The sequence below is a fragment of the Nilaparvata lugens genome, chromosome 4 (genome assembly GCF_014356525.2).
Source record: "Nilaparvata lugens isolate BPH chromosome 4, ASM1435652v1, whole genome shotgun sequence".
Taxonomy (NCBI): Eukaryota; Metazoa; Arthropoda; class Insecta; order Hemiptera; family Delphacidae; genus Nilaparvata; species Nilaparvata lugens.
The window spans coordinates 27,581,188-27,597,574 of NC_052507.1; the positions used below are offsets into that span (position 1 = coordinate 27,581,188).

At 35.0% G+C, this 16,387-nt stretch overlaps 2 protein-coding genes across 2 annotated transcripts in view; both read left to right on the forward strand.

The window, feature by feature from the left end:
- Positions 1–2,180, forward strand: part of LOC111047679 (putative uncharacterized protein DDB_G0283223) — a 6,587-nt gene extending 4,407 nt beyond the window's left edge. Inside the window, exon 2 of the mRNA XM_039425726.1 lies at positions 2,142–2,180. Within this exon, the coding sequence (XP_039281660.1) occupies positions 2,142–2,180 (39 nt within the window). The remainder of the gene's footprint in view (positions 1–2,141) is intronic.
- A 184-nt stretch (positions 2,181–2,364) lies between these two features.
- LOC120351130 lies at positions 2,365–16,173 on the forward strand. The gene is made up of 2 exons (XM_039427266.1): positions 2,365–2,838; positions 16,076–16,173. The coding sequence occupies exons 1-2, from the start codon at positions 2,445–2,447 to the stop codon at positions 16,078–16,080; spliced, it is 399 nt and encodes a 132-aa protein (XP_039283200.1). The 5' UTR covers positions 2,365–2,444; the 3' UTR covers positions 16,081–16,173.
- Positions 16,174–16,387: the final 214 nt, after the last annotated feature.

Consider the following 16,387-nt stretch of genomic DNA (forward strand, 5'->3'; position numbering starts at 1 on the left):
GAAATGCCCTCCTTCTCTCGTTTGACAGTGTGGCAGTCTGTCATAAATGTAAATGAAATGAATATGGTACTATGGTAGTATGTAAAATGAAATGTAAATAGTAGCAGACTGATTACTAGATAAATAACCAGTTTTTTTAGTGTGTTTCGTTATTCATTCAGAATGTTACTCGTAAATGTGGATCTTCTAGAGCTAGATTAACACTAATCCCATTTCTGTATTGAATTACAACTAGCATTTCGCTTCTGGATAATCAGTGTGATTTTGATTTATTGAAAATATTGTTCTCAATACTTATCCTAATTTAGTATGACTGATAATTTGTTTCTTCCGATGGTAAAATTAGTTCCTTATATGTGTGATATGAACGTTATTACTTGAATGTTTTCTGTTGTTGCAAGATACAGAATGGCCCAAAAAGGGTGGTCGATTTTTAAATGCCTATAACTTGAATAATTTCCAACATACATTTCATTTTTCTATATTTCTGTGTTTGTTCAATTGTCAAATTTCAGAAAACGTCATAATTAACATACGTGATACTGTAAAGAGCGGCAAACAAAGGCCAAAAGATAATCACGCCACCTAATGGAACGTCGACGACTTTGAAGCAGTTTTGTTAATTATGACATTTTCTGAAATTAGACAATTGAACAAACTCATAATATATAGAAATAAAATGTATGTTGGAAATTATTCAAGTTACAGTCACTTAAAAGCCGACCATTCTTTTTGGGTCATTCTGTAATAACCTACATCTCTTCAATTGTATAGCCCACAATTTGATAAAATCTAATATTGTGGCGCTCTGTTTGTTAAAGTAGTGTAATGGTGATCTTTTTTAACAATTTGATTATTTTGTCTCTAGAATAAGTGTTTTTGTTTAGAATTATATCATAAAATTGTAATTGAGTCTTTTACTATTTATGAATTAAACAGCATTATTATTATAATTATAGAATTCATGTCAATTTTCCGTTTTCTCACTTTAAGCACTCTATTGTTATTATTTAAATCTACTTTTGGCGTCTACTAGACCTGGTAGCGGCTACTGAAAATCGGTTTATTATCCCTGTGAGGAGGGATTCGGACGGGACGTTGCTAATTATATCTTGCCAAGAGGTGAAATCATATTTTTACTTTCCTCGCTCTATTACCATAGGTAAGGAAAGTATTGATTTCCAAAAAAAAATTAAGGTACCCTAATTTCAAGTTTTCTATACGTTCAAGGTCCCCTGAGATCAAAAACATGATTTTTGGGTGTTTGTGTATATGTCTTAAAAGCCAACCAATCTTTTTGGGTCATTCTGTAATAACCTACATCTCTTCAATTGTATAGCCCACAAGTTGATAAAATCTAATATTGGGGCGCTCTGTTTGTTGAAGTAGTGTAATGGTGATCTTTTTTAAGACCACTCAATATGAAAAACTAAAATATAATTTTTTAAACAGGAAATAAAGAGCGCAAATGATTTATACGTTATTAAGAATTTGTTTTTTTTTCAAATTTTTGTGGAAGTTTTTTACTGAACGTGTTTCTCGAAAGAGCGGGTACAGTATGTGAAATGATGATGTGGACATGGAAAGGATATAATATATCGATATATTTGATGGCTATAATATAATATTATTCCAAGGTGGGGCTCGATTATTAAGCAGAGCAAGTTCAAGTGCGGTCACTGGTTTGAAGGAGTACGGTAGCAGCCGTGAATCTTTCATCATTTTGAGCGATAAGATACAATGTCTTGTACACATATCTGCATTCTATAATGTATCAAAGATAAAAATAAAAAATAAATTCTATATTGTAGGCCCATACAGGCAGGCTATATAATTATGTGCATAATAATTTTTTAAATAGAAATCTAAAAAAGCATAGTTAATTATTTGATACTTGACACAAGAAAGTACCGGAGCTATGCTCTGGGAGGGTATGGAATACCTCCCATGGAGAAGGGAGTATACTGTAGTCTTCCCCCGGGAAACTTTTTTCTTTATCTAATAAAATTGGCCCATTTGTATCAATTTTGATTACTATTCAAACTAAATTTTTCTTGTGTCAGGTTTGAATAAAAATCAGCATTAGGTCAATAGTATTTTTTATATTATTATCTTGATGACAATTCATTTTCATGTTTCAGTTTCAGTTGAAAGACAGCAAACATGAAATACAGGATTAGGATAGGATTTGAATTCTCTTGAATGTATTAACTGGAATTTAATCCCCTTTTTTCCTCATTACTTCTCTTCTCTTCTTGCCTGCCTATTACATGGGAAACCATAGTTGGCTAGGTATCTTCCTCTCTTTTTTCTCCTCTCCAACACACCCAAACACAAAGCCCATGGTTTTTTATATTTGTAACATTTTATTGTGTTTTATTTGTTTCGTACATACATACATATCCGGGTCCCGTTCCAGCTAGTGCCGGGTCTGGTTGTTTACAATGCCTTTCCATCTTGTTCGGTCCTCCCACCATCGCTCGTCCTCCACCTGCCGCCATCGGTGTCCTCTCTTCTCCACTTCGTTGGCCACTGAGTCTGTCCATCGTCGTCGCGGTCGTCCTCTTGGTCTCCTCCCTTCAATCCTCATCTCCTCCATCCTCCTTGGCAGCCGATCCTCTCTCATTCTCTTCATGTGCCCAAACCAGCGTAGTCTCATACTTTCAACCTTTTCCCTTATACTCCCCATGTTCAATTCTCTTCTTATATCCTCATTTCTAACTCTGTCTCTTCGTGTCTTCCCCTTTATTGCCCTGAGGAACATCATTTCTCCTGCCTGTATTCGACTCGACTCTCTTTCCGTCATCGTCCATGTCTCGGCTCCGTATAATATGATGGGTACGTAATACACCTTGTACATCATAATCTTTGCCTTTTCTGGTACTTTTCCATCCCAAATCAAATTTGTTTCGTAATTCTTTGTAATTTTGTTTTGTCTTGTTTTGAGTGTTTTTAATAAATAATAAAATTGAAAAATTGAATTGAATTGAATAGAATTAAACTGCTGAATATATGCCTAGGTAGGTACTAATAGTGTTCCGCTCTGTTGTGCACCGGTTTAAATCTAGCCCTGCTTGGCAGTAATATTCATGAAAGAAAATTCTTCATAATATATTACTGAAAACGGAATGAAATAAAAATTCTCATTGCAAGTAAGTTACCTATAGCTTTCAAAATGTTTCATCAATTTACTAGGACATGAATCGACTATTTTTCTTTGCCATTTTCAATAATTAATTACTGTAATAAATTGAAAAATTAATCAATATTATACATTTCAAAAAATCACTTTAGAATTTTCATTCATTCTATCAATTTTGATGGCCATATAAGGAGAAGTGAATATATACGGTATAACTTTGTTTCCATACCTATTGCAATCATTATTTTGAAAATGTAATTTTATTTATTTAATTGCTTAGATCTTTCTAATTTTCAATTCTACAATATGCTGGTTGCTGGATGAATAAGGAAGAATATTATTTATCTAGGAATTAGCCACCATCATTCAATCTTATTTGATGAAGTAGGCTAAGTTTTGTAGCTTAATCAAAAAAATAATAATCGAACCTGGCATTTGAAAAACTAAATCTCAATAATATTATTATCAAAAGATCAATTTTGTCAGTCAAATCATATTTGTTCATGACAGCATGTTTTATTGCTTGATGACAGGTTTATTGCATTTTATCAACATTTTAGTCTTGTAATTCATCCATCAAACCAAATTTATTCTTAGTAAATTAATATAATTTGTGATGTATTATGAAACTCGTGATTGAAATTAAAAATTCGCGGTTAATAGGAATAGGGAGTGATAAAAAGGTAACAGCTAACAAGAACCGCTATCCATCTGCTACAGTAGTGGTTACCAGGTTTAGTTGGTAGCCCTGTCTTATCACTGTTTCCGCTATCAAAGTCTGCTAGTAAAATTGGCATTATTTAGTCAACTCGGTTGCAACCATTGGAACTGTCGAAGCAAACTCGTATGTCAGTTAAGAACTAGGTTATGTTGCCCATGCATCCATATACGCAGCTTTGAGCTACAATTATATTAGATACAACCACGTTGATAATTGAATAAATTTGTTGATTGAAACTCTAAAATGAGCAGAAAAATGAAGGTGAGTTTATTATCTGAATAATTTATCATCAAAGTAAGAATTTACAAAGTCATTTGATACTAAAATTTTGAGTTATTAATGAATAAGAAACGAACCTCTTAATTTGTTTACAGTAAAGCAATAAATTGGATTTAAGAAAACTTGACTATTTTATCAATAAAATCATTTATGAGCAAGAGTATCATAATTTATCTTCTTATTCATCTAGCCTAGTCAAACTGTAATGTTAACAATAACTTATATTTTAAATATTTTTTATTCTAAAAGAATTTCGAATGGATATCAAACAACTAATTATTTTTAAATATATTTTGCAATAACTATTCATCTTGACCGCTAGTCTCCTAGGTATTTAAAAATAAATTTATCTACTTTAGGTTAATTAGTACCTGCAAAAACGTAATTTACCAAGATAAACTTTGATTTTTCAAGTGAAACAAGGAGGAAGAAAAATATTGAAGATGGAAAATATGATGGATGGATGATACTCAAAATCTCGAAACAGAGAGAGGAGCTTTGAAAATTTAACAGTGAGTAAAACTTGGGAAATAATTATTCACATCAAATTTTAATAAAGAGATTAATAGATTCCTCTATCGTTTGTAAACAATCAAGCTCTTTGATTTCATTTATTGGGAAGATATATTTGATCAATAATGCTGAATAAGACCACTTTAACATGAATGTTCATAAAGTGAGTCCTCTTACTTGTGTGTGCTTCTGAATTATCTCAACAAGGATAACTCATTCTTCACTACTTTATGTGTCAGATAACATTCATTCGATTTAATTTATGTTTATGTTTTTGAATTGATACTGGAATTAAATCACTAGTCACCAACCATTTCCATAATAACATGATACAAGGTTATACTACACAAATTTAACAGGATTGTCCAATCAATTTCAATTTCATCTGTTATGAGTGTTTATAGCTTTAAAATGAGCTTCCAGAATATTTAAAAATGATATTTTTAAAATGAACACCTTTGAAGTATATGTTTGATGGATTTTGTTTCAGGGTGTACTGATTGGGGCTGAGAACAAGAAGCTACTCTTCCTTGGAGTTCGCAACAAATTTTGTTACTTTTGCACAAGACACAAGAACAAGAATGAAGATCCACCTGACCATGACTGTTTCAAGAACTTCAATGGCCCCTCAACAGGAATGGAAACTAGTGTTATTGTAGAAGGGTTCAAACGAAGTGAAGAAGACTATGGTCTTGTTTACAAGTTCTACATAGGTGACGGGGATTCTAGTGTTTATGCCAGAATCCAAGAGAGCTGTAAATATGGAAGATATGTACAGAAAGTTTTGTGTGCAAATCACATAACAAGGGCCCTGAACGACCACCTTCACAAATTGGCTGAAAACACAAAGTTCCCCATAGAATCTCGCAGACATTTAACTTCATCATCAGTGGGAGAGAATATATCAAGACTAGAGCACATAACAAAGGGCGTCAGGACGGCCATCAAGGAAGCTGGTACTACAAAAAGCGCAGGGGACCTGGGAAATTTGAGACATGACTTAAAAAATGCAGTTGATCATGTTTTTGGCCAACATGACAGGTGCAGGGTATCGTTTTGCAAAAGAAAAGAAAATGATTCAAATGTATTGACACAACTAGATCCAGACTTTTTAGCTGAAATTCGGAGGCTTTTGGGAAAATTAGAATCAAAGGCAGGAAGTTTAGTTCTAAATGAAACTACCAACAGAGCGGAGCAGTACATGTCACTTGTGGCAAAGTTTACAGGTGGGAAGAGAGTAAACTATTGCTCCAGAGGCTCATATCAGAGGCAATGTATAGGAGCTGGACTATCACACAGTGCAGGTCCCAAATGGCAATTGAGCCCTTGGAGAAAACTCCAGAATAAGAGTCCAGGAAAAGTTTTAAAATGCCACCTGTCTTCCCGAGAAAAAATCCAAACCAGAAGATCTTTATTGTTCAGCACTAACAGCCCACAAAAAAAAGAATAAGGCATGGAGGCTCTTATGACTTGGAATATGGACCACTAGCCATAGAGCCAGAAAAAGATTTGCTGAAGAAAATGGAGGAACAGATGGAAATCTTGAAGAAAGAGGTTGACCATCGAGAAGAGATCGAAAGAAAGACAGTTGGGCAACATAATAATTCTTTATGGAAAGAATTCAGAATGAACAGGCTTACAGCATCCAACTTTGGCAAAGTAGTGAAGCGACTGGAGTACACATCATGCCACAGCCTTGTGAGAAGACAATCCTGTACTCAAAAGATGTCAACACTTCTGAAATATAGTTTGGCAGAGTACATGAAAAAGATGCCATAGAAAAATACAAAAAAAATAGAAAAAGTTACTGTTCAATCTTGTGTTTTTTTTATTTGAAGGAGGATATTTGGGAGCTAGTCCAGATGGACTGGTTGGTGATGAAGGGATTGTAGAGGTGAAGTGTCTCCCATCAGTGAAAGGACCACTCAACGAATTTGTGAGAGAGAACAAAAACACATGCTTGGAAATGGGTGGAATGGGAAATTGAAATTAAAAAAGAGACACAACTATTTTTTCCAAGTGCAAGGACAATTGAACATCACTGAAAGGAAGTGGTGTGATTTTGTCATGTACACGAGATCCAGGAAAGTGTTTATTGAATGCATCGAAGTGGACCGTGATTTGTGGGAGAACACAATGCTCCCCAAACTTACATTGTTCTATAAATTTTGAATTTAGATGGCTCAAATTGATAAATTAATTGGAAATATTCCACTCAATTACCACTTTTAACAAATAATATTGAGTTATTTAAAAAATTTGGAACTATTCAAGAAACACAAACTTGTAAACACTGAATAATTTTATTATTACTTATTTTATTTAAAATCGTTTTATTATACTATTACTTTTGTTAATTCAATGTGAACACTCAATTTTTTGATAGTTGGAAATGTTTGCATTCTCCCAGTGAATAGAACTGAGACAGAGTAGTGTATAGCCTACACTAAATAATATAAATTTGTGGTTCAATTGTGTAGTCATATCTATGATTATTTGTTTATTTTTGTATAGTTTGCTCTTTTCCTAAAACCATTCAATTATACTATTTATTTTGGTAATTCAATATGAACACTCAATTTTTATAATAGTTGAAAATGTTTGCATTCTCCCAGTAAACAGAACTAAAACAGAGTAGTGTGTACACTAAATAATATAAATTTGTGGTTCGATTGTGTAGGCATATTTAAGCTTATTTGTTTATTTTTGTATAGTTTGCTCTGTATTTGAAATAATTGTATTATATCATCACGTTTGTTGATGTTATTTTCAACAGAAGTTTTTCAATTTTTAATTATTTTCATATTTCCATAAAGTAGGATAATCTGGTATTAGGAAATACTGGAGTAAGCTTGGTGTGAACTTGGCGCTTTTTTAATTTGTACTCAGTCAATATAATAATTTTGGTATTTGAATGATTGTTTTTTCATCATTTATAACACCAATCAAGTTATTTATTAGGACTTTTCCATCGTATGGAAAATAACTTCTTTCCAAAAGATTATTGAAAATTGGGTATGAATTGGTTATATAGTACTGATAGGCCTATTTGAGCTATAGATTTGTCTGTGGTGCATTATAAGGGCTTCTTTAATTTTAAAGAAAAGTCTGTGTTATGTAAACGTGGGAGATGTTATGCTTTGAATCCAATGCTATGATTTGGATCATTTTCAAAATGATCATGATAAAACTTTATGATCAGGTGATCTGAAACACCATTTTCTGCACCGTAATAATTACAGTAACATAAAACAGTATCAGAATGACAGTGAGCTCACAGTCCAATAAACAGACTGTGAATGAATACAGAACACAGAACACTGTTCTGTATTCATTGACTGTGGTGAGCATTGTATGGGTGAGTAGTAGAGTTATTCATTAGGTACGCTGACACACAACCAAGCAGATTTACAGTGAGACACTGTCAGCATTAGTTGAAGGTGAAACATTGATGCTATTCACTAGCAATACTGACTGTTGAAAGTGAACTACCCTTTAGAGTACCCTAGTCGGTCAGCATTGACTGAATGGGAAGCATTGATGTTATTCACGAGGATTGCTGGCAGTTGAAAGTGAATCTTCTCACAGTAAGTGGCTCTTCAAGAGGCTTCAAGGGCCACAACATTTTCAGGCCAGTCTACAACAATCAATTAGTTACGAGGCCTGCAACTGTGAATAGATTTGTTCATTGGGGGTGAATTCTTCCATGAAAGACTTACTATTTCGACTACCTTCTTTTGCGAGGGGAAGTGGTCTGGTGGTAAAGTGGGGGAAGAGAGAGATTGCATTGCAAGCTTCACTACACTCAGCGCTACGAGTGTCAAACTCCCGAACTATGCTCCTCCAACGCCAAGGAAGGAAGCCATTCAAACAACCTTAATACATTCAACTTGGGAGAATGGTCTGTGAGACAATGGACTATAAACTCTGAATATAGCATGAGTTTGAGAACGAGTAATGAAAAACCCAAAGTTGATGAAACATGCCAAAAAGGAGGGGAAGGCTGTTCAGGTTCAGCAAGAGAAGCAAAAGGTAAGTATGAGGAAAAACAATTTGCTATTTCATTCCATATGTCCTATCAGCCAATTATCAAATCTGGTCAAGAGTTAAATGATTTATATAAGAAGAAATGCAAAGAAGAAAATGAAAGACCATTAGGGAGAACGACATTCAGTGATTTAGTTTCAAGTATGAATATAAGTATTTTTCAAACAAAAAAAGATAAATGTGACATCTGCTGTCAACATGAAGTGGGGCACATCGATGACATTTTATATAAGAACCATAGAAAGAATAGAGCAAGGTTGGAAAAAGAAAGTGACAAAGATAGAGCCAAGAAGGGTGAGTGCAATGTATATACAATCGACCTGCAGCAGGTGAAACTCTCACCAGCTTTAAATGCCTCATCTTTATAATATTATAGTATAATAATATAATACAATATAATATTTATTTGACCAATCAACATACATTGTACAAAATATTTCAGAGAAAAACACTCTTAACTGGTGTAGCAAACACCTTTGCATGCACAATACATTGTATATCAAAGTCTAAATGAAACCCCCGAAGTAATCCTGTGTGAGGCCCTTCTTCATACTTTTATTCACGATAGAAAAAAAAGAAATAAGTAAAAAATCAAATGAAAATATAGTAATACTTGGATATTACACATAAAATTTAAAATTTTGAAAAAAAAATACTGGCAAAGTATAATTGGAAATTGAATGGACTAGCTGGTATTGAATGGATAAGGGAGCTTCATAGGTCGCCAGATTGTCACTAAGAAAGCCTGAAAGCACAAGCCTTGCTCGTGCTAAGGGGTTCAATAGAGTGGCTGTTGATGATTTTTTTTTGAAAAATATACAAATGTTATGGAAAAAGTGAAATTTAGTGCAAGGCAAATTTACAATATTGATGAGAGTGGTGTCACGACAGTCATGAAACCAGTGGAAAAAGTTGCAGAAAAGGGTAAGAAGCAAGTGGGCATTACAACATTAGCAGAAAGAGGGGAATTAGTAACATTTGTTGGTATCATGAATGCTGCTGGTGGATTTCTACCCCCTTGCTATGTATACCCAAGGCTACGAGATCCACAAGAATATTTGAGGGATGATTATCCAGATTCTTTAGCTTTAGGGAGTAAAAATGGATGGATGACTCGGGAATTGTTCCCTTTGGTGATTGACCATATAATAAAATACATGAAACCAACATAGGAAGATAAAATCTTGCTTCTCCTCGACAATCACGACTCGCACATCAGTTTAAAAGTAATCAATAAATGTAGGGAAAACCGTATAGTTTTACTATCATTTTCCACCCCACACCACGCATATAGACTCCAGTCTCTAGATGTTGGGGTCTACGCACCTTTTAAAACGGCTTGTGCAAAGGTATTCTATGAATACCAATTGTCTAATCCTGGAAGAAGGACCACAATTAGGGTACTGGTAACTGTGATGTTGACAAAGAGAGCAGTGATAAAATCATTCACACCAGAAAACATTGTGAACTCTTTCAAAAAGACAGGCTTATGGCCTGTCAATGCACTTGATTTTGCTGATTATAAAGCAAGTCAGGTTACACCGGGATCTAGTTCATCAATCACAGTGGAATCAAGTTCTTCAATCACACCAGAATCAAGTTCATCAATCACATCAGATCGTCCACAGTTGTCATCTATCACACCACATTCTCAAGCAACATCACCATCAACTACAAAGTTTAATCTGGAGGACATTCGTCCTTACCCCAGTCCTATTTAGAGTGAAACACCTAAGAGAATAATAACCAAATCCAGAGTCTACACTGATTCTCCAGAAAAAAAAGAATTGAGGAAATTGAGAAGAAGAGAGATGAGAAATTCACAAAAAAATTGGGTCAGAAGGGAATGGAAAATAGGAAGAAGGAAAGAGCTCAGAAAAGGAAGGTAAAAATATTTGATTCTGATGAAGAGCACCCTGCTCCTTCTCAAGAAGAGCCCCCTCAAAAAAATTTTGTAAAATAGAAATTGATAAGTATGAAATCAATGATTATGTAATGAGTAGAATTAAGAGGAGATGAATGATTTAATTTTTATCATTTCTCATGATATGCCAATCTAAATCATTAAACTTTGGACTCAATGGAGTGATTGGACTGAATTTTCATAATGTTTCATCTTTTCCTAGACATAAGGGTATTTCAATTTTCTCAAGTGTGAGGAATAAATTATTGCATTTTAGAAATTAACAATTATTGTGCACAGTACAGCGTATTCTTCTGCCTTGTGGAGATAATACTGCAATATTGTGACAGTTTTTCCACGAGGAACTATCTCTTTCTCCATCCAATTTTGAACCTCTCACTCTTTTCTCCCGGGAGTTTTTCATGTGTTTTAGGCTAGGGTAACGTCCATGGACGGCCCTCAAGTCAGTCAGCAATGGACTTCTGAGCGAATGGTTACTCTAAAAACATGAGACTCGCTGCGGCGAAATATGTTTTTTGTTATATTTTGTAGAACTTATACATGTGGTACAAACGATAAAATCTGTCTTTCAGTCCAGGCAACGAATGCTCAAATAAAGGTATAGAAGGAAAAGTTTGAAACACAATTTTCAACTCCACAGCTCTTTTAAGGATAGTAAGTGGATTATCATATCAAAAGTCCTCACTCCTACCCCCTGTGCTAAAGGGGTGGGGGTGGTTTGAAAGTACCATTTTCTCATTTTTCCCATAAATTTAGGAAACTATGCAACTTATGAACATTTGTATTCTGTGAAAAATTGAAGCATACAAAATTACAAACTAGTTTTCTCCTTTACATTTTTTCCATATCTCTCATAGTTTCTGAGATTCTCTACTGAGGAGGTCCATCAAATGGTATTGAAAAGTTGCATTTGACTTGATCTGCGAGATTTCCATAGTAAATGCTACATCCGATATAAAGCTTAAATTTAGTTGTGTTCTATTCCTCATAGAAAAAGTTGTTCAAAATAAATTGAGGCGGTGGGTGCAATAAGGGCTTATAGACCCAAACGCCCTTATCGGGGAGAATGCAGAATTGAATTCTCCATCATTTTTCCTATATACTGTGAAAGTTTCATCCAGATATCTTTTTTCTCAAGGTTGGTATCACTATTATAGCAAACACATGTTTTCAGCCCTTGTTGCAGAGAACAGATGATTTTTCTTAGTTCTATGGTTCTATTACATTGTAACCTTAAAAATATTGCTAAAAGTGTTGTGATTTGTATGGTTACATATTTTAAAAGGTTTCATCAATTAAAAATACAGTTTTTAGTGGTATTTTGTTCAAAATGAGTGTTGAAGACAGTGATAATGTGCCAGGAACTGTAAAGGGTGCCAAGTACGTCCGGCTGGATAAGGAGAGATGGAAAAGAAACATTGCCAAAACAAGAAGATTATCTGGATTGAACTATTTAGGTGTGAATACAAAAACCCCTGTGGAAGGTAAAACGTTTTCTGAAGTAAAAATGTGTTGCACCAATGAATGTTTCAAACTATTTGAGAACTGTGAACAAAAAGACATGTTTGACAAGTTTTATTCCAACACTTCTAAAGAGTCGCAAGACATTTATTTAGCTAGCTGTATGACACATAATCAACAAAAGAAGGGAAAACAGAAGTTGACCGTGGATCCTGCGAAAGAGAGAAGATTCTCATGGAAATACTCAATTAAAAAGTCAGGCAATGACATCCCTGTCTGTAGAAAGTTAATATTAAGTTTATTCATGATTTCTGAGAAGAGGGTTTGACTAATTCAAAAAAAGATTCAAGAAAATGACTCTTTCCAAGAGAAAAGAGGAAACCATGGTCACCAGAAGAAGTTCCATCAGCATGTTTACAAACTAGCAAATGACCATCTCCAAAGTATACCTCATCGCCCAAGCCATGACTCTCAAGGAAAATCAAACAGACTCTACTTTAAAAACCCAGATTTAAATATAAAAATGTTGTTTGAAGCTTTCCGAGTGTATTTTAAAGAAAAGACTGATTCAAACTTAGAAATGAAATACAAAACATATTTCAAACATTTTCGCCAAACAAACTTCACTTTCAAAAAACCAAAAACTGATACCTGTGACTATTGTAAAGAGTGTGAGATTAAGCTGGCTCTACATCAAAATGACCCCTGTAAGAACAACCTTTTGCTTCACAAGAGAAAGGCGGATAAAGCTGTATCATTAGAAGCAGAATTTATCAAAAATGCATCAAACAACCAAGAAGAACTAGTTTTAGAATTTGACTACTCCCAAAACTTACCACTTCCAAAGTTGACTGTCACAAAACAGTTTTACAAAAGACTTTTATGGTTATTTGTTTTTAATGTGCACTGTCACAATGACAGTTCTTCAATAATGTATACTTTCCTCGAGTCTCAAGCAAAAAAGGGCCCAGACAGTGTTGCATCATTTCTACATGATGCAATAACGATGAAGAAATCTGACTTTCCAGGGATCAAAAGGATCGTGTTATTGTCAGATGTGCAGCAGGAGGACAAAACAAAAATTCAACAATGCAAAAATTTTGTTCCTTTCTTGCAAAAATACACGACGTAGAAGTTATGCAGCTATTCCCAGTGTGCAGTCACAGTTTTGGACAGTGCGATCGCAACTTTGGGCTCATCAAATCCAGTCTGAAGAAGAAGGCAGAAGTAGAAGTTCCTCAAACGTATCTTGACAAAATACTAGCAGCAAGACGAAATCCATCTTCTTTCATTTTGAAAAATGACCTTACTATTTACAGTTGGTCAGAAGCCTTGCAACCTTATTTTTCAAAGACCCCCACAAGTAGAGGAAGCCGCTTTGGGATCCAGCAGTACTGTATAATCAAATACAAACCTTGTGGGACACTTGCTGTGTCTAAATCATATTCCCAAGTGTACGAACCATTCAAATATATGAAGCAGCTACCTGAAGAACTTTCCTTGTCTATTGCACCAGCAGTTCCACTTAAAATAGGAAAAATCAAAGATGTGAAAGATCTCTATCCTTATTTGAAGCAGGAGAGCCGACAGTTCTATGAAGAGTTTTTTGCAAGCAGAGGGGAAACTAGCCTAGAAGGTGATGAAGAAGTACAGAGCTTTTCCACTGATTTAGAAGATGAAGAAAATGATGAACCGCTGGCCATGGATGTTCCATTATCAGACATTATTTACAGGTATTTAAATAAGACAACACTTTTGTATTCATTGATTCAAGGTTCCAAGATTTCATTGAACTATGGACACTTTTAAAGTTTCCTTTTTCATAAAAACATATAGTTTTCAGCCTGATTAACATGATTAAATACCTATTGAATGGGAATAAATAAACAATGGTATATATTAAACTATATTGAAATATTTATTACCTAAGCCAAATAGAATTTACTCATAAAAATAGCTTCAATCTTTATTGGGGAGAACTGATTTATAAGCCCTTATTGCATAGAATGTCATATGAAGTGTTCTCCCCAATAAGGGCTTTTAACATACTTTTATATTTTATTGAATTGAGAATGAAGTATCTTGAAATAAAATTTGATTTTAGAAATGTTGCTTACAGAACATATTTTCAATAGAGTTTAGCCATTCATATTTTGATAATGTAAACCAAATTTTACTAGATACATGTGGAAAAACTTGTAAGCTTCATATCTCAGAATGATAGTTTTGAGTTAAAGCCCTTATTGCACCTACCGCCTCAATTGCTAGTGTGAACAAGTTCTAAGATGAAGTATGGATCAGTTCTGTAAGGAATTTGTAATGGTTTTGGACTGGGGATATTAAGTGCCCCGTTTTCTAGTTTTCTATACAGCTTAGTATTTCCAAAAACACCACCATCTGAAAATTTTCCAGGACTGCCAAAATTTAGATACAGAAAATATTGTAATTGGCATCAACCAAGGCAAACAGTACAAGGTGCGGCAGGAACGATTAAGCAGTTTGTTTCCATTGTCACATCAGCTGTGATAAAGTTACAAATTTCCACATGGTCTGTTTTTGTTTCTTAGTTAACCCCATTTCAGTAGCCAACATGATTTGGACCGGTGCTCATCGTGGTTTTGCCGTTCGCGCTTATTATGAGAACAATAAATCTGTGATCGCTACACAACGAGCTTTTCGACGACAGTTCAACATTCCACGCAACAACGCCGTTCCGAATGCAAACACAATTCGGTCATGGATTCGGCAGATGGAGGAAACTGGTAGTACACTGAAAACAAATACACATTGTCGTCGCAAGTCCATTAGAACGCCAGAAAATGTGCAGAGGGTAAGAACAGCATTCGAACAATCACCGGAACGCTCTGCTCGACGACATTCTCTTGCATTGGGGATTTCAGACCGCAGTTTAAGAAGGATTTTACATTTCGATTTAAAGTTTCATCCTTTTAAAATAATGATTGCTCAAGAATTACGCCCAGTAGACTACGCCAACCGACAAAATTTGTGTGAGCAAATGCTTGCTCAAATCCCTCCACATGCAGCTTTTTTTAGTAGTGACGAGGCACATTTTCATCTTAGTGGGTGCGTGAATAAGCAAAATTTTCGCTACTGGGCTGAAGAAAACCCTCGAATTATTCATGAAAGACCTCAACATTCTCCTAAAGTGACGGTGTGGTGTGCCATATCACAATTTGGCGTGGTTGGCCCCTACTTTTTTGAGGAGGAAGAAGTGACCGTGACAGTGAATTCCCAACGTTATGTTTCGATGTTGAGAAACTTTCTGCAACCCAAATTAGAAGAGATGGTTGAAGAACACGGGCTGGCGGATTTGTGGTTCCAACAAGATGGAGCTACTGCTCACACAGCTCGAATTTCACTAGACGTTTTGAGAGAGATGTTTCCGGGACGCCTAGTCTCTTTGAGAGGTGATGTTGGGTGGCCTGCGCGGTCACCAGATCTGAGCATTTGCGACTTTTTTCTTTGGGGATATCTGAAGGAAAGGGTTTTCAAAGGCCGCCCTCACACTCTAGCAATGTTGAAACAGCGGATTATTGACGAAGTGAATGCCATTCCCCGCGATATGTGTGCAAGAGCTGCTGAAAACTTCAGAGATCGCCTTCAACAATGTATTGATGCTAACGGTCGCCATCTTCAGGACATAATTTTCAAAAACTAAGTAATATAAAATGGTATATTGAACCGCTTCAGAAAATAAAAACATGTTTCCATTATATATCCTGAGTCACTTTTTATTACTCCTAAAAAATGCTTAATCGTAGCTGCCGCACCCTGCAATACTAAAAAAAATGTTTGCAATTGTAGTATTCTGTGCCACTGTTCCATGCTGCTCGTAGCTGGAAATGTTTCCAGTTCATTGTCCCCAGTAGTACATTGGGGAAATTCCATTTTTTTTCAAATTCCTCTGATATAGATGATAGCTGTATGATAACATAACCATTCTATTTTTTTTTTTTTTTTTTGGCAGAATGACAATCCAGAAGAGGGAGCTGCATCTCAGCAACTGGATATGGAAGAACCAACTCCTGAAATTACTGAAGAGCCTCATTCTTTGGATGAAAAAACAGCAAGAGAAAATGGAAGCATTCATCAGACCACCAGAACGATTTTTTTTGGAGACATTTGAAATATTAAGAAATCTAGTACAAATGTCCCAATTAAAGATTATTTGAACTGAACATTGCAAATGAGATGAGAAAGTGTGAAGAACGTATTTTACCATGTAAAATGAGATATATTGAATGTGCTTTTTCAAGCTGACACTGGGGGGTTTAACCAT